This window comes from Microtus oregoni, unplaced genomic scaffold, assembly GCF_018167655.1.
Source record: "Microtus oregoni isolate MIOR12 unplaced genomic scaffold, Mior012 000020F_ref0000438, whole genome shotgun sequence".
Taxonomy (NCBI): Eukaryota; Metazoa; Chordata; class Mammalia; order Rodentia; family Cricetidae; genus Microtus; species Microtus oregoni.
This window is the reverse complement of record NW_024543079.1, coordinates 27,242,343-27,264,529: the sequence shown is the minus strand read 5'-3', so window position 1 is coordinate 27,264,529 and position 22,187 is coordinate 27,242,343. Positions and strand designations below refer to the sequence as shown.

Sequence of the window (22,187 nt, the reverse complement as noted above, 5' to 3'; positions counted from 1 at the left end):
ACTTACTCAAGGTGAGTTCCAGTTTCTACAACACAGACCCTGGGATAAGCAGTGGTTCCTTTGAGTTCTGCAGGAAGAATGAAATGGAAAGTATTCCTCATGTGTCTCTGCCTGTTTTCTACATGAGAAGCACTTAAGCCTACTCTTAATTTTCTCTTTGTCAACTTCAAACAGGCAGTCATACTGCTGTCTCTAACCTCTGGCATTCTGTAGAATTTGTTTGGAAGGTGTAAATCTAGTCAAGTGTGAACCTAAAGCTGTTGCCAAACTGCTGGTTGCATTTGTCTGTGTGGCTTGTGTTTCCACAGCTGTCAGTGGGGGATGGTCACTCCTGACATGAAGTGTTCTAGACTCAGACACGTGCTTGGGATTATAATTTTTTAAAGCACTTCCTACATTGAACTTCAAAGTATAGGAAATAAAATCTGTGTCATTATAAGGGACGGCATTCCTTTGGTAATAGCATGTCGTGAATGAAATTGGTATTCTAAGCAGAGCTCCTGAGAAAGTTGCTGCCAACAATAATTTTGACATCTCATGTACTCTATTGTAATAAGAAATCAGAATAAATAAACAGAGCTAGGTGGTCAGGATTCTGTTCAGATGAAAACAAGTGTAATTTCCTGTATAATACGATGAAAAGCAAACAAAAGCCCTGCACAAACACGTTTGATCAGTGTTTAGAGACTAGTCTCCCAGCCTGTTGCTCGTTTGACAAGATAGTTTAGGGTGAGATAGAAATGAATCTAGAAAACAAATAAATACTGTGGAGATAAGACTGCATTCTTTCAGACTCATGAACTTCAAGAAGCATTCAAGGTGTTTTGTTTTTGTTTTTTTTGTTTTTGTTTTGTTTTGTTTTGTTTTAATGCTACTGGAGAAATGGCTCACTGGGTAAGAGTATTGACTGCTCTTCCAGAGGACCTGATTAGTTCTCAGCCCTCAAATGGTAGAAACTGCTTGTGTCTCCAGCCTCAGAGAATCTGACACCCTCTTCTGACTTCCTTGTGTATCAGGCATGCAATTGATGTGCAGACCTACATGCAGGCATTATACTCATACACATAAATGAATAAGTAAACAAATAAATAAAAATTTAAAAGAAAATGCTGGTGAGATGGTTCAGTGGATAGAGATGCTCACAGTCTAGCCTACTATCTGAATTTGATTATAGAGACTCACACAGTGGAAAGAGACAACCAATGATCTCAAATTGTCCATTGACCAACACAAGCGTGTGCCTGTACCCTACCCCTGACTCTAAATAATAATGAGATACATAGAATGAATACATTTACTTTAAAGAATGAAAGTAAGCAGTTGTTAAAGCATCGGACAATTTTTTTTTTTACATTACTCTTTCATTTTATTCTTGTTTTTAGGCTATCTTGGGATTTTTGCTTTTCCATATGAGGTTGAGTACTGTTCTTTTGAGGTCTTTGAAGAATTTTGCTGGGATTTTGGTTGGCATTGCATTGAATCTGTAGATTGCTTTTGGTAAGATTGCCATTTTTACTATGTTAATTCTACCTACCCAAGAGCATGGGAGGTCTTTCCATTTTCTGGTGTCTTCTTCAATTTCTTTCTTCAAAGATTTAAAGTTCTTTTCATGCAGGTCTTCCACTTTTTTTGGCTAGAGTTACTTTGTGATATTTTATGCTATTTGTGGCTATTGTGGAGGGTGATGGTTCTCTGATTTTTTTCTCAGTCCATTTATCATCTGTGTAAAGGAGGGCTACTGATTTTTTCTGAGTTAATCTTGTATCCTGCTACATTACTGAAAGTTTTTATGAGTTGTACAAGTTCCTTGGTAGAATTTTTGGGGCCGCTTATGTAAACTATCATATCATCAGCAAATAGTGAGTGTTTGACTTATTTATCAATTTGTATCCCTTTGATCTCCTTTTGTTGTCTTACTGCTCTAGCTAGGACCTCAAGAACTATATTGAATAGATATGGAGAGAGTGGACAACCTTGTCTTGTTCCTGATTTCAGTGGGATCTCTAGGAGTTTCTGACAAGATTTTATTACACCCAAACAGTTAATACTGAGTGGTCTTGTGGCCCAGAAATGTAAGCTAAGGTGGCTGCTATGCTGTTAATGTTGCTGACCAAAGCCCTAAATCATGCATAGAGATCTTTTATTGGGTATAAAATTTTTCCAGGTTCTTTATCAAATGAGAAAGATTCCAGGTTTTATTATTATTATTATTAGAAGAATTCGAATCCTGTTTGCTATTCCTGGTTGATTGTTTTCTGGTGGACTATAAATGAGATAACAATGACTTTGTTCAAGTTACTGAGTTCTTTACTAACTGATGTACAATTAAAATCAATGTTGCCTGGCTTTTGGATCAGTGTCTCCATGATTTTTATTACAGGTTTGAATATTATCTTTTATATTTTAATTTTTTGCCAATCTTTTCTATATAAGATATGCACATGATTTTTTTTAAGAAAAAATGAAGGAAGTAATTTTTAAATAAATTTTATTTTGGAATAAAGTAATATGATATTGGAAATTGTCATATTCTTTTATTATTTAGGATGATTAGCCCAAGAAAATACTTCCTACAGTGCACTAAAGTTTTGGTTTAATACATTAAGTATGAATATTTATACCTATAAAAATTTGGTAAGTTTTATTAAAAACTTAAATTTGGGTTTAAAAGGAACATAAAATTCCCACAGACATTAAATTCGATCACTTCTATAGTGTTCTGCTTAGTTTTGTGTCATCTTGATACAACCTGGTGTCATCTGGGAAGATTGAACGTTAGTTGAGAAAATGCCTCCGTTTGACTGGCGTATAGGATGATTGATGTGGGAGGGCCCAGACCATTTGGATGCTGCAATTAATGGCAGGTGATTCTGGTTTGTAAAGCAAGCTGAGCAAGTCATGGAAAGTTAGTCAATAAGGAGCACTCCTCCATGGTCTCTGCTTCAGTTCCTGCATTGAGTTCCTGCCTCGACTTCCCTTAGTGATATGATTATTGGGCCATATAAGCCAAAAAGCCCTTTCTTTCCCAAGTTGCTTTTGGTAATGGTTTTAATCTCAGAAATAGAGAGCAAACTGGGACATATACATATACATGTAAAATATGTATTCTATCTATCTATCTATCTATCTATCATCTATCTATCTATCATCTGTCTATCTATCATCTATCTATCTATCTATCTATCTATCTATCTATCTATCTATCTTGCAAGTTTACCATGTATGCCACTATGAAATTAGCCTCAAGAAACAGTTTTCCTATTTATATTAAAATTTTTAATGTCATAAATACCTAGAATATTCATCTCACTGAAACAAATAGTTTTGTTTGAAGTGAAAACACAGCTCCATTCAGTTGGAATGGTTCATGTGAGTTGTGAATTCACTCAAATGATTACCATAACTTCAGTTTTGCTCCCTACCCCAATAATAAATTGGGCATTTTATTTTAGGGAATTTGAAAATTGCTGATTAGTGAGCATGTTCAAAGTAGAGTTCCTAAATCTTTTTATACAAATAATGACACATGTTTGTTAGTAATATTTTTTGTCTTATCTCCTGCCACCCACCGCTACTGACACTCTTGGAAAAACCTAGGGCAGATTACCAGTAATTTTGGAAAGAAAATTTGATGAATATATAAATATATTTCATATGCTTTGAGTTATAAGCATTTCAAATAAACTTTAAGAGCTCTATAATAGTATTTGATTTTAGAGACTATCTAGGGCCAAAGATCTGTTCTTCTGTACTTCAGCAAATAAGTACTTCTTATATGAAAAGAGAATTGGCTAAGCTCATCAGTTATCTCACAATTTAAAACATGTATTTAGAAATGATTTGATACAGAACAAACTAGTAAGTTCAAATCTTATTTTCAAGGAACTTTTAATCTAATTGGGATATGTATTAATTCATTATAAATAGTTAAGAAATTAACTTTGAACCCACAAAAATCATTTTCTTTCCTTGAAATGTAAGAAATATTAATTTGTCTGCCTAGTGAGTCTGGATAGTAATTGAGGTGCTTTATGGGGGCAATGCCATATTAGAAGTCACTTTGCCTATTTTTGGCAATTTTACTGAAGAAAATTACTTTTATATTTGTGTTAAAGATAGCCTCATCTAGACATGAGCCACATTGATATAAAATGACTTGATGGTTGGCAAGGATGGAAAGCCTAAATCCTACACCTACTCCTACTCAATCCACTGGAAAAGTGCCTGGTTAAACAGATGGGCTCTGGGTGGGGCTCTGGAAACACACCACCTCCACCTTTATTGATGAATGGTGGACCAAAATAGACGACAACACATTGTTGTGCTCCTCGGCTTGATGTGTTCAGTAAAGAGTTATTGCTTATTTTTGTTGTTATTTGTTGTTAGGTATATTTTTTTTCTAATGAATGAGTGTCTGAAAATTGGAAGACAGCAGATGGAATGTCAGGAGCCTTGAAAATCCACAGGCAGATAATTCTCAGTCAAACAGTGTGGAAAGCAGGTGTGCAAAATACCATGTGGTTTTAAAAATGCTGTAAGATTTGAGGGAATGGCTAGAGTAACCAAGAGATATGATTTGGTCATGGAATCCACCTACCAGGAAGGAGTTGACAAATGAGAATTTTCAGTATTGTTTTTAGGCTCTGCAACAAAATGACCTTGTTAGTAGTCACAAGCTGGATCTGGGGCACAATATTAAACTCTAGATAGTGTTTGTGTAAATACAATACCTTTTTGGTATGACAACAGAGGGGTTTGGAAATGTAAGTGGTAGGATGATATCAGAAGGAAGTTCAGTTTCTGATTGGTTAGTAGCACCTCTACTCTGCTTGTGTTTTTGAGAAAGGTCTGAGGGGAAAGGGAGAGTCATGGTTAGACAGTTCTATACTTAGAAGGTTACAGAAGACAGAGTTTGATGATCTGATATTGACATATTGAAAGTACCTCCTAAGGCATTTGTGTCTATGTGTTTTTATGATTTTCTCTTTAGTATTGGAGTAGCAGTACATCATCAAACATTTAGTCTAATTAATTGACCTGTGAATATGGGCACATGTCTTGCACATGATCCATTATTTATTGATTGAAGCACTAATACTAATGATTTATACTTCTCTAACGTTTTGACAATGCATGATTTCATGAAATGCACACAAAAATTCAACCAAAAGACTCCTCTTTCCTAAATAATTTATTAAGTTTTTGTTAACTTGTGGTTGCCTCCTGCTTTTATAATGCTGAAAAATCTTTTATAAAACATGCATAAACAGTGCCAATGATTTGTAAGTGTATGAAATAAAGCTCAATGCAGTATATTGACAACCTGCAGTTGTGGGTTCATGATTGCAATGTCTCTGTCTTGCCTAAAAGATAGCATTTCTTAGCCTGTCTCTTTCCCATCTGGCTCTTGGACTCTTTCTGTCCCCGCTCTCACTGTATTCCCTTAGCCTTACATATATAAATATCCTTTGTAATATTAATTCCTTAGAATTATCTTATATTTTTTTGCCTTCCAGGAATACATAGGCTAAATTTCTGAATAAATAGGTGAGAATTCACATATCAGTATTTAATGTTTCTATTGTTCTCCCAAATAGTCTAAAAAATAAATCTGTTGGTTTAGTAAAGTTTGACTTCTTTTTTTTGTTTCTTTTTTTTATTAAGAAAAGAAGAAAAAAAACATAAACAAAAAACAAGTTTCCACCTCCTCCCAGCCTCCCATTTCCCTCCCCCTCCTCCCACCCTTCTCCCCCTCCTCCCACCCTTCTCCCCCTCCCCCACTCCTCTCCCCCTCCCTCCCCAGTCCACAGAGCAGTCCGGGTTCCCTGCCCTGTGGTAAGTCCTAGGTCCTCCCCCCTCCGTCCATATCTAGGAAGGTGAACATCCAAACTGGCTAGGCTTCCACAAAGCCAGCACATTAAGTAGGATCAAACCCCCGTGCCATTGTCCTTGGCGTCTCATCAGCCCTCATTGTTCGCCATGTTCAGAGGGTCCGGTTTTATCCCATGCTTTTTCGATCACAGTCCAGCTGGCCTTGGTGAGCTCCCAGTAGATCAGCTCCACTGTCTCAGTGGGTGGGTGCACGCCTCGTGGTCCCGACTTCTTTGCTCATGTTCTCCCTCCTTCTGCTCCTCATTGGGACCTTGGGAGTTCACTCCAGTGCTCATGTGTGGGTCTCTGTCTCTATCTCTATCCATCACCAGATGAAGGTTCTATGATGGTATGCAAGATATTCGTCAGTATTGCTCTAGGATAGGGTCATTTCAGGTTCCCAATCCTCAGCTGCCCAAGGAACTAACTGGGAACCTCATCTTGGGCACTTGGGAGCCCCTCTAGGGTCAAATCTCTTGCCCACCCTAAAGTGGCTCCCTTAACTAAGAATTGTGGTTCCGTGCTCCCCTATCCACCTTTCCTTTATCCCAATTCTCCTGATTCCCCAAGTCCCCCCTCCTTCCCTTCTACCTTTTCTCTCCTCATCTCACCTTACCCCCATCCCACCCCACCCCCAAGATCCTAATTTTCTCCCCGGCAATTTGGTCTACTTCCCTTAGCCAAGAGGATAACTATATGTTTTTCCTTGGGTTCACCTTCTTACTTAGCTTCTTTAGGTTCACCTATTGTAGACTCCGTGGCTCTTATTAATGGCGAGAAACCAATTATGAGCGAGTACATCCCATGTTCATCTGTTTGGGTCTGGGACACCTCACTCAGGATAGTGTTTTCTATTTCCATCCATTTGCATGCAAAATTCGAGAAGTCATTGTTTTTTACCGCAGCGTAGTACTCTAGCATGTATATATTCCATACTTTCTTCATCCATTCTTCCATTGAAGGGCATCTAGGTTGTTTCCAGGTTCTGGCTATTACAAATAATACTGCTATGAACATAGTTGAACAAATGCTTTTGTCATATGAAAGGGCATCTCTTGGGTATATTCCCAGGAGTGGTATTGCTGGGTCCAGGGGTAAGTTGATCCCGAATTTCCTGAGAAACCGAAACACTGACTTCCACAGTGGTTGCACAAGATTGCATTTCCACCAGCAATGGATGAGGGTACCCGTTCCTCCACAGCCTCTCCAGCAAGGGTTATCCTTGGTGTTTTTGACTTTAGCCATCTGACAGGTATAAGATGATATCTCAAAGTTGTTTTGATTTGCATTTCCCTGATTGCTAAGGAAGTTGAGCACGACTTTAAGTGTCTTTTGGCCATTTGAACTTCCTCTGCTGAGAATTCTCTGTTCAGTTCAGTGCCCCATTTTTTAATTGGGTTAATTAGCATTTTAAAGTCTAGTTTCTTGAGTTCTCTATATATTTTGGAGATCAGACCTTTGTCTGTTGTGGGGTTGGTGAAGATCTTCTCCCAGTCAGTATGTTGCCTTTGTGTCTTAGTGACTATGTCCTTTGCTTTACAGAAGCTTCTCAGTTTAAGTATGTCCCATTTATTCAATGTTGCCCTTAATGTCTGTGCTTCTGGGGTTATACATAGGAAGCGATCTCCTGTGCCCATCTCCTGTAGGGTACTTCCCACTTTCTCTTCTATCAGGTTCAGTGTGTTCGGGCTGATATTGAGGTCTTTAATCCATTTGGACTTGAGTTTTGTGCACGGTGATAGATAAGGGTCTATTTTCATTCTTCTACAGGATGACATCCAGTTGTGCCAGCACCATTTGTTGAAGATGCTTTCTTTCTTCCATTGTATACTTTTAGCTCCTTTATCAAAAATGAGGTGTTCATAGGTTTGTGGGATAAAATCCGGGTCTTCTATATGATTCCATTGGTCGACTTCTCTGTTTTTATGCCAGTACCACACTGTTTTCATTACTGTAGCTCTGTAATAGAGTTTGATGTCAGGGATGGTAATGCCTCCAGAAGATCCTTTATTGTATAGGATTGTTTTGGCTATCCTGGATTTTTTTTTTCCATATAAAGTTGATTATTGTCCTCTCCAGATCTGTGAATTTTGACTTCTTATTGCAGCAAAATTTCTAGAGATTGTTTTGTTTGATGATGGTTAATTTAGCTTAAATTATCATTATATTTTCTTGTTACATTGTCCGTTTAAATCACTGAAATTGCCTAAGTAGCTTTGTTGTATCTACATTTTATAAAATCGAAAACTCAGAAGATCAATTTAGATACAGATGAGGAATAAAAAACTTTAAATATGTGCTTTCCTTGTTTACAAAGAAACATATGATCATAGACATATATGTGTTTGTGTGTTTGTACTTGCAATTTGGTTACAAGGAAATATCTGAATATAGCCACACACACACACACACACACACACACACACACACACACACAGTGTATGTACTTAACTTGGTTACAAGAAAACATATGAACATAGCAATTTATATGTGTACTTAACTTTGTTACAAGGAAACATATGAACATAGGTATTTGAAGAGAAAAAGGAGATAAAATAAGGAAACAATAATTTTCAGTGACGACGTCTTTGTATGAAAATCCATATATTCTATATATGTCTTCAAGTAAGATACATGATCATTACTAGTTTCTGTTTCAACTGTTCTGCTACACTGTGTTTCCTATATGTTTTAAAGTACAATATCTTTTCTTTTCCTTAACAGCAAATGCCAGTCTTCTTGGAGGAGGAGGTGGTAAGTCCTGAACTTGACTTAACTTCAAATCCATTTTTGTTATATTAACGAGAAGATGATTAGCAAGCTCTCTAATACTTACAGCAAGCTAATTTTGCTATAGTTACTAACTGCAAAACTAGCATCCCAGAAAATATTTGTAATGGAAATGCTCTGGTTTGAAAAATTACTCTTAACTGTTTTTTCTTCTTGTCATCTCTGATGTAAGGGACACACACGGAGGCTATAATCTCTTGACATTAGCACACACATAGAAGATGAGCGTTGGTGCTAATATGAATGCTAAGATGCCAGTATGTTTGGAGGCTCCGTCTTCTTTTCTTTTTAATCATAATTGCTTGGTTTTGCTTTTCATGACATTGTGCCGTGAGATCTTAATATCTCATCCACTTCTTTGGAAAACTATAAAAGAAATGACTTTTGATGCTTTACTTTTTGTGTTAGGTCAGAGAAGAAAGCGAAAGTCTTCAAAGTGAAAGGAGAGGGAGAGATTCCCACATTGCAGAATTTTATATGCTAGAATCCACAGCAACTATGGTTTTTTTTTTCCAGGTTGGGAATAAAAATGCTTTTGTAGGTGCAGTATGTATACTATGCCGGGGAGAGACTGTTAGGGTAGGGTCATTGTCACAGTAGATCCAGATGTTCAGTATTGGCTTAGTCTCTCTCTTTCCCCCCATCCCCTCCCTCCTCCCTGTTTTGATATTGGTTTTCTTTCTCACATAGTTGGCAGGTAGTAGGTAGGACTGTGCATTGCTTTAAGGCATTTAAATATGTCCTGGCCTTAACAGAAGATCCTAGTATACCTTTTTCTTAGAAATAAAAATATCATTGTTCAATTTTAATGGAACCTTTTGAATTTGGAATGATGAAAAAACTCTTTAAAGTTGAAAATGCTGCCTATTCTGTCACATGTCAGTGCATGTCCTATATTAGCATGCGAAAGTGTGGGATTGAAGTTGGGTATTGTATAAACAACATGAAAGAGCTACTTAACACCCCATGCCTTCCCCAAAATACAACATGAGTGGCATTCCCTTTCTAAAGTGTTGTGATGATTTAGCAAGAATGTCTGCTATGAGATAGAAGAGTAGGGGATTAATAACTGTTTATTTTGTCTTCCACAAATTATTTTTAAAAATAAACTCTACAGAATTTTTTTTCCATTGTACATTTTACTGTAGTTTTAGAGATCAGAAGGGAAAATTTTCCTTAGGGCTTGGAATCTTGCCCTAAGGAATCTGCGCTCCCACCCAGTACAGTGTATGAAGAAACATTCTTAAGACAAATTGTCCATAGGAGTGATTTTCTTCAAAGACCCACAAGTATTTTAGGAGACCTGACTAATAGGTAAAGTGTAATTTTAAAATGGAGTTTGCACGAGTACATTTATCAACTCGTGGCAACAAATTAGTTAGATGATTCATTTATTGCTTTTAATTATTTTTAAAGAACGAGTCAACCAATTTTATTAGTTGAAATCACTTTAGCTACTCATAATGGAGAAGAGCCCCCAAACACTTATACTTTAAAGATTAGAGATGCATTTGTGTTTCCCATAAACACATTCTGCAGATACCCTGGATTGGTTGCATGGTAATCCATGGTATCATCAAGCCTTACACACTTTTCTGTTCTCCTCTCCTAGCTTTCTGCTTCAATACCCCAAGGTTTTAAACACTGTTGGTGCTGGAAGCTATCATAAATAAAGTGTGGACAAGGATGGATAAAAAAAGCAGAAACTGTTATCTTCAGGGATGAGTCGATTTTCTTTTATCTTTAAGCAGATTTCCCTTAAATATCACATTATACTGACTTTGGTAAGATATTCATTCCTAGCATTCCTAGTAATTTTTGGTTTTAGGAGCAATATGCTCATCAAAAACAATTATTCTGCTTACTGTAGAGGAAGAGGAGAGAAGGTCGAGTGAGCAATGAGCTGCATGTATACACCTGCCATAATGATCACTTTTCTGTTCTCAAGTGGCTTTGTTTAAATGTTCATATGCATGGCTGGTGTGAGGAAAAATAATTGGCTCTAGAGACTGTCTACACTCTTTATGGTGTTTCCAGCCTAGTGAAGAAGGTACATCTAAGCAGTAGTATGACAGTTAGACAGACTCAATTTTCTGTGTCCCAAATATATAAGTTTTATTGTCTTTTTCTACATGACTCCCAAATTCATCAGGATTTACAGTTTCTGAACCATAAATCTAGGAACTCAGAGGTATCGTAAAGGCAAATTACAAGTTTTTAAGACAGTACTGTTTTCCCCTTAAAACGGGTTATCAATAATTTTAAATTCATTCATATACTTCTAGAATTACCAAAATTGTTTTCAAGTACAAACTTGGTTTTTCGAAGGTTTTATTCAAAAAATGAAACAAAAGGAACATTCTGAGCTCTCTGCACTGGATTTTGACTTTCCTATCCTATAACCAATCTTTGAGATCCTCTCATTGCTGTTTGTAATTAAGAGCTTCCAATTATCCAATAAAGAACAAGCATTATGTGTCCTTTCAGATTATCAAAGCAGATTGAGACTCTTGAAAATAAGTTAAGAAAAGCATCATCTACATCACTGCATGTATTTGCCTCCTCTCATTCATTTCCCTGGTATTCGTAGAATCTGTCCATAGATAGAAAAAGCAAATCTGCAGAGAACAAGTCCATTACCATCTTATGCTACCCTTGGGTTGTGCTCAGGTTCATATGTCTTTTCTTGTATCTGAAAGTCAATCAGTCTTTGAAAACATTACAGTCCATGCTCAGTCACCTGCAATAAGGATGTCTTGTATGCATAAGGTTCTACACACCGGTATTTTGGAACATGTAATACAAAAGAAGTCATCATGCACAGCCTTAATTCTTATGGAAAAGTATATTAGTAGGAAGAAACCACTAGAATTAAAGAACTAATTTCTCAGCTCCATCAGGAGATTATATAATAAACAAGAACAAACTTTATAACCTCTGGCTTTAGATAATGTCTGTTCCATTTCTACAGTAACTAACATGAAGCAGAGCCTCATGATTGAAACTGTCCAGGGTGTTGTCTACAGGATTTTCTATTTTCTTGCATATTTGTCTGTGAAAGCACCTGAAGCATAATATATTTTGAGTGACAGTTCCTAATAGTGCAAATTAATGTCTTTTCCCATCATTATCTATTTGTCATTTTAATCATTTCTGCATCTATGATAAAAAACTCTTTATGAAACACTTTTATTTGTATTAATATTCCAACTCTATACGTTATCCTTGAGGACTCTATGCCAGGTTGAGAGTAGGTAAGCATTGCCAAATGAAAACTTAACACTCAGCCTGGGATGAAATACATGGAGAGCCACTCGCCTGGAATGAAAATGAGACACATTCTTTGGACCTTCCCTACCCCCAAATTATTTTTGCTTTTTATACATTTTTTATAATTTCTAGGTGTGTCCAAATAGGAATAAAATATTTAGTGGTCCTAGATTAGCAGCAGCTTTTCTTAAGTTGCTCAACAGTTCTACCTGCACAAAATTTCTAATTCTGGTTTGTTACTAATGACCATTTTGTGTGTCAAGACAGTTCATGTTAAGTAAATACCAAGTCCATGCTTAAGAGGAATTAAGTCATAATCATTTTCTGTCACATACTGGCTGTCAATTTCCACCTACACAAGATTAATTTCGTCATCCACTTCCATAGCTAATATTTGTTGGTTAACTACTGTTTGTGCAATATTGATTATTGATTACCCAATCGATGTACACTTTCCCTGTGGCAGAGTTAGCAGTGTAATTATAATTTCCCACATTCTCCCCAGTGTCCTAGGGACCCTTTCAATGTGGATCTTTTGACTTGAAATTATACCATGGATATTAACCTAATGAACGTTTGATGCTTTCTCTAAAAGGCAGAATAGTTTACTTAAAAAGTGTTCTCGCACACAGCCTTTGGGTTGTTACCCAGAATTACAGTTCAAAGAGCCTCTAAGTGTGTGTTAATATGGTTGAGTCAATGTTCATGGATTAAATCTTTACTAGAATATGTATTACTACTACCAGAAGTATTAGTGTGGTTATTATTTGTGCGTGCGTGTGTGCACGTTTGTGCACGTGTGTGAATATAGGTACATACATGCTCTGCTACCAGGTGTGACTTCTGTGGATGGCACTCACACTGACAACCTTACACAGCGAGTGCCTTTATCTGACCAGCCCGTGGATGGCCTGTTAACCATTCACAAGAGAATGGAGTGTCCTCTTACCCTTCCTCCACATACAGAATGAGTTACACTATACATGCATCACTACATTGTTCAAAATCCCTACTTAGTTTCCGTGTTTCATTGTACATCATACATCCCTACACTGATTCCTTATTTCCTACACCATTAACCCTCCACATGTATCCAGGTGTCTGGCATGCTGGGAGAAATCTAGGATAATGGCCAATAGCCAGGAACCAAGGCCAGTTTGCAGGGGGTAGGGCATGGTATTGATGCTTGTCTGTCAGGGCTGAGTGAAGCCTGGCTGGTCGTGAGTTCACCAGCTGCTCTGCACTCAGCAGGTAGAATGTCCCAGCCCTAGGCCTGGGGGAATAGTGACGTCTCTCCAGCCTGGGAGAGCAGCAGGGCAGGAGAAACCAAGAGGGTGTTGCATTTTGTTTAAGCAGGGAGCAGAACTGCAGGGTAGAGCCATTAAGCCATACAAATTTAGGTTTAAATTTAAACCATCTCTGGTGGCATAGCTCCTAGGCACTGCAGGTAGTGAAGTCTGCGAGAGTGGATCCTGGGGACCAGATGTGATGGAAGAAAGGGAAGGGTACAGAGCTCATGGGCCAGGATGGGCCCCAGAACTTCCCCCTACACATTAATCTCAACCCATTTTTAGTTTTTCTCTTCTCCCTTCTTCCCTTCAAACCACGGGTTACCTCTTTTGTACTTGGTTGATATTAAGTAGTGAAGAGTCTTAGAACGAAGCACTGTTAGAATTCATTTATTTATACAATAAGCATTTGAAGAATGAGAGGTATTTGACACATAGGACAAATGAAGCAGGAATAGAAGTCAATATTTTGGAGTGGTCAAGGAAATCTTCCCAGAAGAGTTATGCTATGAGAGGTAGTATTTTTCTAGGAACAAAGAATGGCTCTCTTGAATGTGCTTCCTGTTGTACAGCAGTGTGTCTTGCATGTCTTTCTCTAGCCTTCTTACCATTCTTCTCTAGACCTTGATTAAGCAGTTCCCTTCAATGGTCCAGGAATGGCACTCCAGATGGGGCGAATGTGTCTAGACAGAACGGAAGTCAGAGCTCCGGTGCTGGTGGTGTTGGCATGAAACAAGCACCAGAGCCACTAGTGTGCCCTGACAGCTGTCATCAACACAGACTGCCAACACATGCTCACTTCACTTGCACGGCATCTCTCACCTAGCCCCCATCTCCAAAGCCAGGCTTTCCTCATTGTCCATGAGCTTATTTCATGTCAGTTGGAAGTCTGGCTTAACGTGGCTGCCCTTCTCATTCCTGCCATTCATCCAAAGGGCTTGCAGATGTTTTTACCCATAAAGAAAGGTGGCAAGAGCAGTCCCGAATCAAGTTGTCTGCCTTGACCCCCTCTAACATCATGACTGTCTGATCTGCCACTCTGGTCATATGGATCCCTCTGTGAACAGACTAAAGTGTATAAGTTTACTTCTATTTCTCTATGTGTACCCAACTGTCTTCTAAGGGGGATCTCCCCATCAGTTTAGAGGGGTGCCCTAGAGGATTAGGTACTCCTTCTCATTGTAGCCCTGGGTGAGTGTTCTCTCGACAGGGGTAAACTTTTTGAGAGTAGTGTGTTTCTTTTACACCATAATGGGCTATAGTGTAGAAGCCTACAATACAGGAAATACTGAGAAAATACCACTATTTTTCATCTTGGATTATCAGCATATTAGATATTTTGGTTTTGTCTATTTTGCTCTTGAAAGTTAATCACTTTATCTGAGTAATTCTCTGGTGAAAAAAAAAAAAGAACCAAAACTTAAGAAAATGTTTAGGCGGCCAACCAAGGGTGCTGTGGGTATTTTCATAGTAATTATTTTTAATCATTGTATTATCTTTCATGTTTAAAGAACTGGCAAAGACAGACTCACATAACTTTTCACAGTACATTATTTTACATGAGAGATACGGAGAAGAATGTATAGGTGTATAGGTGAGGAATTAAAACAGGATGTTTAAATTCCAAAGAACACATAGAAAGGCATGTTTCAGTCACGTCTCACCAAATGACAAGTGTTTGTAGTTACTACTTTCTTTTTTCAAAATTTATTTTATGAGTAAGTTTTTTTCTTTTAGCCTATTAATCTAAGCAGCCTGTCATTGACACATTATTATTAATATTTACAGGCTATATTCTTCCAAAGATTGCCAGTTTATAAAAATCTTATTTACTTGTGTTTCAGCTAGATTCTCCTTTTGAATGCATTTCCATTCTTATTTTTGCATTTGAACTTTTAGATCAATTTATAGCTGGAAAATATTTTATGTTATTTTGTATATTTTTGATAATTAATTTTTAAAATATAAAGGTATTGAATTCTTCCAGAAAGTGCTTAAATTATGTAATGATGCTTTAAGATAGAATGTAATTACAAAAATATTAAAAATATCAAAACAATCAAAGTCATCTTTTCAGTTGTAGGAATTCAATTCCCTAGTCAAAATTCTGTCTTTTATATGCTCTCCTGCTGTGTTTGGCTAACTAAATGGGAACTAACTTCCTACAAGTACAAGTTAATATTTCAAAGCAAATGATTTACAGTTATAAAGTACTCTAAGAGGTACCAATGCACACACACACAAACACAAACACATACACACACATGCACACACACACATACAGACACACACATGAGTTCTCATCACATGGTAGCTGTTGTATAGTTCTTGAATATCTGTGCTAAAATATAATCTTTTCAAAACCATACACAGGAAATCTATTGAGTTCCTATTTTGAATATCTTTCACGTATCCCCATGAATGTCTGAAGCCGGACTCTATGCGCATGGTGAGAAACGGAAGTGCTGATAAAATACTGTGCTTAAAGCCCGTTGTGTTCTGGGACAGCTAGATGCCAGCATGCAGCTTACTGTATTTGATGTAGTTTCCTGGCAACACAGAGTGGGGAAGTTTCCTTGGGAGCAACTAGCGAAACCTTCATGCCTTTGGCGCTGTTAAGAATGTTATTTCATTATCTGACACTTCCTTCATTTATTCCCCAAACCATAGCTATCCAATAGGCTCTCCAGACAGATTAATCTTGGCAGTTCTCAGTGAAGGCGAATCCTTGCAATCTCTGGATTCCAGTCCTGGGGAGCCCCACCGTGAGTGTCTGTACTGTTACAGCTCCTCACTTAGCTCAAAGTTGTTAATTTTTTCATGAATTAAGACAAATTCATTATTTTGCATACTAGTTTCCACCTCTGGAAAGATGATTATAATGATACCAAACTACTTCACTGGGGTGGAATAACTAATTGCTCATTGTGAAGTGTTTTTTAAATACAAAGTGTTGGATAAATGGTTATTACTGCAGTTGTCATTATTATTATCATTATGGTGTAAGCCTGAAAGATGAAAGGTGCCGGATAATTGCACGATGTGGTGATGCTGTATTCAAATAAAGGGGAATAACCGGAATTGTGGGGTAACAAAGCTCACAATACCCACATGTGGTAGAAGAGAGTTTCTTTTTTATAGAAAGATAATACAGATAATTGTTAATTACCCACAAATAAGCCCAGGATATATATATATATATATATATATACACATATGTGTGTGTATTTATTTATAAAGAAGATCATTCCATCAGCAGTTCATTTCATCTATGCAGGAGGTGTTTTGAGAAACCTTTATTTCAAACATGTCAATGCTCAAAGAATAAATCAATTATGTACTCGAGAAAGGGGCATTCCAGTTTCATATAACACTTGCTAGGCCAGCAGAAGGGAACCTAAATATAGCCTTAAGGCAAGACTGAACTGAGCCCATCAGTTAAGGTGCATATGGAGAGGACCAATAAAATAGCATTATTTCATGTTCCAGCCCATCCTTGACTCAAGAAAGAAGCAAGAGATCCAACAGAGAAGAATTTATAATTGGCAGGCAGTGAGATTTGAGAACTAAGTTAGAATGAGACACCTAACAGGAGCTGTTGAATATATAGAGAGAGTGGTAGTCAACCTTGGAAGGTACAGGGAAGAGGCGGTGTCTTCACAGATACCACTTGACTGGCTGTACAGGTATCAGTGAAAGGAACCTGGAGAGTCTGTAGGCTACTGAGGTCAGTGTCCAAGAGAGGGTGATCTTACTGAGAGCCTACTTCAAAGAGTTGAAGATTCTTGAATTTCTGAGGTGTAATTTTTTAAAAAAATATTTTTATTAACTTACAAGAATTTCTTAAAATGTATTTTGATGGCATTCACCTCCCACCCCTTGCCGTAACTCAGTGACTCTCAACCTTCCTAATGTGGTGACCCTTTAATACAGTTCCTCATGTTGTGGTGACCCCCAACCATAAATTTATTTTGTTGCTACTTCCTAACTGTAATTTTACTAATGTTGTGAATCATAATGTAACCATCTAATATCAAGGGTGTCATGACCTGTAGGTTGAGAACTATTGCCCTAACTCTTCCCAGGACCATTCAAACTCTCATACCCTCTCCCGAATTTACGTCCTCTTCTTTTTAAATAACCTACTTATTATTCATGCTGCCCATATATTCATGGGTGTAGAGCCATCCACTGGAGTATAGTCGACCTCCCAGGAGCCACGCCCTTAAAGAAAACTTACTACCTTCCCCCAGGCACCATAAACTGTCCCTAGCTCGTTAGTGTGTGCGGGGAGATCACTCACTTCTAGACTGTTGACTGGCTTTATCATGTACAATTGACAATAGCTGCTCCGAGTTCATGAGTTCTTGCTCCTGTCACGTCCGGAAGACACCGTTTCTTCCTAGCACTCCCTGATGTCTGGTCCTTATAATCTTTCCACTCCCTTTTCTGGGATGAATGGTTCCTAAGCCTTATGGGAGAAGAAGACTACAAATATCCTGTTTATGACTGAGCTGTCTGTTAGTACTTGTGCTCTGTAGTTTGACCATTTTGAGTTTTTGTGTTAACTATTGTCCACTGCACAAAGATACTTCTCTGATGACGTCTAAGAGCATGTATGAGTATAGAAATATGAATTTAGAGCACAGTTTGGTACTCTATCCATTTATCAAAATCATAGTAATAGGATATGCTTGAGTCTCAAAACTCATTGATTGAGAATATCAATCATTGAGTCAGAGATGTACAACTGGAAAAAAACTGTCTGGGAAATGGTCATTATCAGTCATTCTCTACCAAATGGTTCAGTATTGGGCATTCTCTTGGAAATAACCATTATTGGGTATAACCAGTATTGGAATTCTCTATGAAATGGTCAGTACTGGAATTCTCTAGGAAATGGTCCATACTGAGCATTCTCTAGGATATACATGGTTACTATAGGGCATTTTCTAGAAGATGAACCAAAGCTTTTTTATCAGAAACTAGTGCATAGAACTTTATCTACTTTTGCTTCAGGCATTATATGATGCCCAGTAAATGAAGATAACTATTTCAGAAGACCTCAGAGCACCACAGTGAACACAAACCCCTCATTAGCTTAACTAACTTTCACACTTCCTCAAGGCTGAGAACACATAACACTTCCTATTGACAAATGTGGCATGATGCCCACCCCAGTAGGTCAGTTTTCAGGATCTAGACCAAAAGATTTCCCCAAAACGCCAAGTTTCAATGTTCTTGCCATTAGAAGCAACGTAATTCAGCAGTCCCATTGATTTTTAGAAACATAACCTTATGTCTGTTAGTACCAAATACCCTTTCTACTATTAGTTACTCTTCTATAGGTAGTCTTGTGGCTGGCATCTCTTTATGCTTTTAGATATATTAGGAATACCATTCTTTTAGTTGTTTCTCTTTGAACATCAGATTATGGGTTACACAGCTGCATGAATGTGTCCGCTCTGTCTGTTGCATTCTCAGGATACTGCCGAATGTGTGATGTATATTAGGCATTTGTTACCTAACCTTTGGATGGGTGGTTCAAAGAACAGTAATAATAATTATCAAATACAAAGGTGTCAGTCTGTGCCAGGGATGGTTGATATAGGCATTATCTAGTTCAGCCTGACTAGTATTTCGAAAATATTCAGTGCTATCATCCACTTTGTAGAGTTAAACGATCCAAAGATCAGTGAGTGAGGTTAGTATGACTGAAAGAGTCAATAGACCCAATATTTGATTAAAGCCTTCCCACGCCCCATCATGGTTATAACTGTGGTACGGTAAACCCAGTTTCCTGTTTACACAATTTCTTAGGAGATAATGGAAGCCTAATGTGCTCAAAATACTTCTGCAGAATGACTGACTGGTAGTTGACAACTGAAGATATAGGGAAATTTGACACCACCTAGGAAGCTAGGATGAAAAGGAAAACACTAAGAGACCTAGCCATCACATTAGATGTACTTGTGTGCCGCTAACTGTTACATATTTTATCTCAAGCAAGTTACCAATCAAGCAGCCTCCAAGCCCCTAGCCACAACCAACTTCAGAGGAAAAAATCAGTGGATCCTAGCATTTCTGTAACCCACACTCGGATTTTATATTTGGTCTTGCAAAGAATAAGGAAGCTGTGACCAATACTCAAAGGGAAAATAAGAATTCGAATAGAATGGTGATTGTCAAAAGGAGGAAAAGATAAGGGGCAAGTCTTAAATCCAGTGGATTCAGAGCTTCTGTTTGGAAAGATGAAGATGTTTAGCAGATGGATCGTTATCACACTGCACAGTAGTAGGAAGGAATGCATTTAACAGTACTGATCTGTATGCTTGGTCGAAAGTTTATGATACATATGTACATACGTATACTTGGGTATATAACAATAAAAATGGTAGACAAATCTGTCAGTGAGTAATCCCAGATAATTTTACTAGAGTAAGTATATAATAAACTGAATTTACCAAAGGGAGCTTGTTGGAAGACTTGAAGGGAATAGTTGAAGTAATTACTCTGTTAGTGCTGTAAACCTCCCATTCAAAGGACAAGCCCGGCCTGCTGCTGCTTCTGGCACAGGCCTGTGGCTCCAAAGCTTTAGGAGATAGGCAGGTCACAGCTTCAAGGCCAGTTTGGGAAGATTAGCAAGTTCCTATTTCAAAATAAAAGGTAAAAAGATAGTTGGGAATATAGCTCAGTGGTAGAACTCTTCCCCAGCATCTGAGGGGCTCAGGCTATCATATTAGAGATGATTTGATTGTACAAACATTGAAAAAAAATCCAACAAATTTTCCAGGTAAAAACACAGTATAAAAAATGTATTAGATTAAAAAGTTCCAATATTTGAACATGAGAGAATAAAAGTAAGGCAAACAATAATTATATGATAACTAGTTTGGCTAGGTTAATGAGTCAAAGTCTCATCAGTTAACATATATTACTAAAAATAAAGAGAGTGCTTGGCCTTTAATCCTAGCACTCCGGAGGCAGAGGCAGGCAGACTCTAAGTTCCAGGCCAGCCTGGTTTACGAAGAGATTTCGGGACAGATAGGGATGTTACACAAAGAAACAGTGTCTCAAAAAACAAAACAAAACAAAACAAAAAAGCCCCTCTGAGTTCCAGGCCAGCGTGGTCTACCAAAAGAGTTCCAGGACAGACAAGGATGTTATACAGGAAAACAGTGTCTCGAAACAAACAAACAAACAAACAAAACAAAACAAAAGGGAAGAGGGAGAAATAAATAAAGAGGGATGGTTCATGTGGTTCATAGTGTTGAGAGGATCAGCTGACCAGGGAGATGTGACAAATAGCAGCACACAAGCATGTCTGATGAGAGCTTAATTCACGGAGCCAAAACAATAGAATTTACAGGAGAAACAGATCATCCAATAGCAATGCTGACAGATTTCAGTATGGGATAATTTAATAATAGACCTGAAAGTGGATTATTTTCTCAACAATTTAATCACTAAACAAATAATTAAGTATAGACATAGCATCAGCAAGACATATTTAAAAACTGGAACTACATGATTAAACAATCCACCCTTCCTTTCAAGTATAAAATGGTGCACACAGTGACCGCAAAGTAGGCTTTGTTATTAGGCGCACACAGAGCTCTTCTAAGGTGAGTCATACAATTGACTAAGCAAGAAAACAGAGAACGTGTGTCATAAACCAAAAATTGTAATATCAAAAGAGAAGATGGCCATAGGGATCCTCAATCAATTTCTTTAAAAAATCAAAATGAAGTATTTTGAGCAACTTGTGCCAAAAATTTGGTGAACTTGAGTAAAGAAAATCTCCCTGCCTTGTTCTCCCTTCTGTTATTATCACAGTCTAGGCATACACTTAGAATTGAAACAATAATATCACTCTCATTATAACATTATTTACAATTTGTTTCCAAAACTATTCATTAGAACAGGGGGCAAATTGTAATATCTTATGTTAAATGATTATATTTGATATTTTGTAGTATATGGATATACAAAGATGTATAATTTAACAGGTAGTAAATTATCTAACAGGTAGATAATTTACTACCTGTTAAATTATACAATATGTTCAAGAATATTTCCCCATTGAAGAATAGTCATGTGACAAATGATGATTAGACTGTGTATATTTTGTGATGTGTTTCTTATTTTTCAAGTTTATGCACAAACTTAATCAGTTAAACAAGTTAAATAATCCCTGGCACATTATTAATAATGAACAACTATCTCCTATTATCACTGTTCCATGTTAATATGAGGATCTTAGGGGTCTGTCACGTTCAATTCTGATTTGGGGGTTCTCACGTTCTCTGACTATTTCAGTCTGTATACGCCATTACAGTAAACTAAAGTATTCAAATATGAATAGTCAGACAGAAAAACTGAAAGTTATAACTTCAACCTCAGACTTATATTTTTCAGAAAATGTTCCAGTTCTTTAGAAACATAAGAAATAATCAATATCTGATGTGGAAATCCAGGCCGTTTTGGAGTGTAGCTCCTTCCCCTTAGGAAATTGTATGTTTTCCAGTATTTTCACAGCAGCATGTCAGTTGTGTGGATTTCTGGTAGTGGCTTGAACTCCCCCAGTTTGCCTTTGCTCTACACGTGTGATCACTCCATACAAGCTCTAACCTTAGTGACAACACAAGACTCTACAGAAAGGAAAAATGTTTCAAGTTATTCACGTATTTAGAGGACACTGCGGAATTCTTTGCTAAGTGTAGATATGAATCTTTTGTGATTGATAAAGAGACATGAACATTTAAGTGTTTTTCCTCACAAGCCATATGACTGAGAAGGAAACATGCTGATTTTTATGTCTTTATCTTACCCCCTTAAGGAATATGAGATAGCGCTGTTGCCAGTTTTTAAATCCTCCTCTCTGAATATTTTAGTGCCGTCAAATGGGAATGATTTGGACCAGTTACAAGATTATGATGGGAATGATGGCATGGTGTAATGATTTGG

General features: G+C 37.4%; 1 protein-coding gene across 4 annotated transcripts in view; it reads left to right on the top strand.

Moving 5' to 3' along the window:
- Nucleotides 1-22,187, top strand: part of Macrod2 (mono-ADP ribosylhydrolase 2) — a 1,907,927-nt gene that overhangs the window by 412,483 nt on the left and 1,473,257 nt on the right. For all 4 annotated transcript variants that reach the window (XM_041670251.1, XM_041670250.1, XM_041670249.1 and 1 more), the window contains exon 4: nt 8,596-8,625. In XM_041670251.1, coding sequence (XP_041526185.1) covers nt 8,596-8,625 — 30 coding nt within the window. The remainder of the gene's footprint in view (nt 1-8,595; nt 8,626-22,187) is intronic.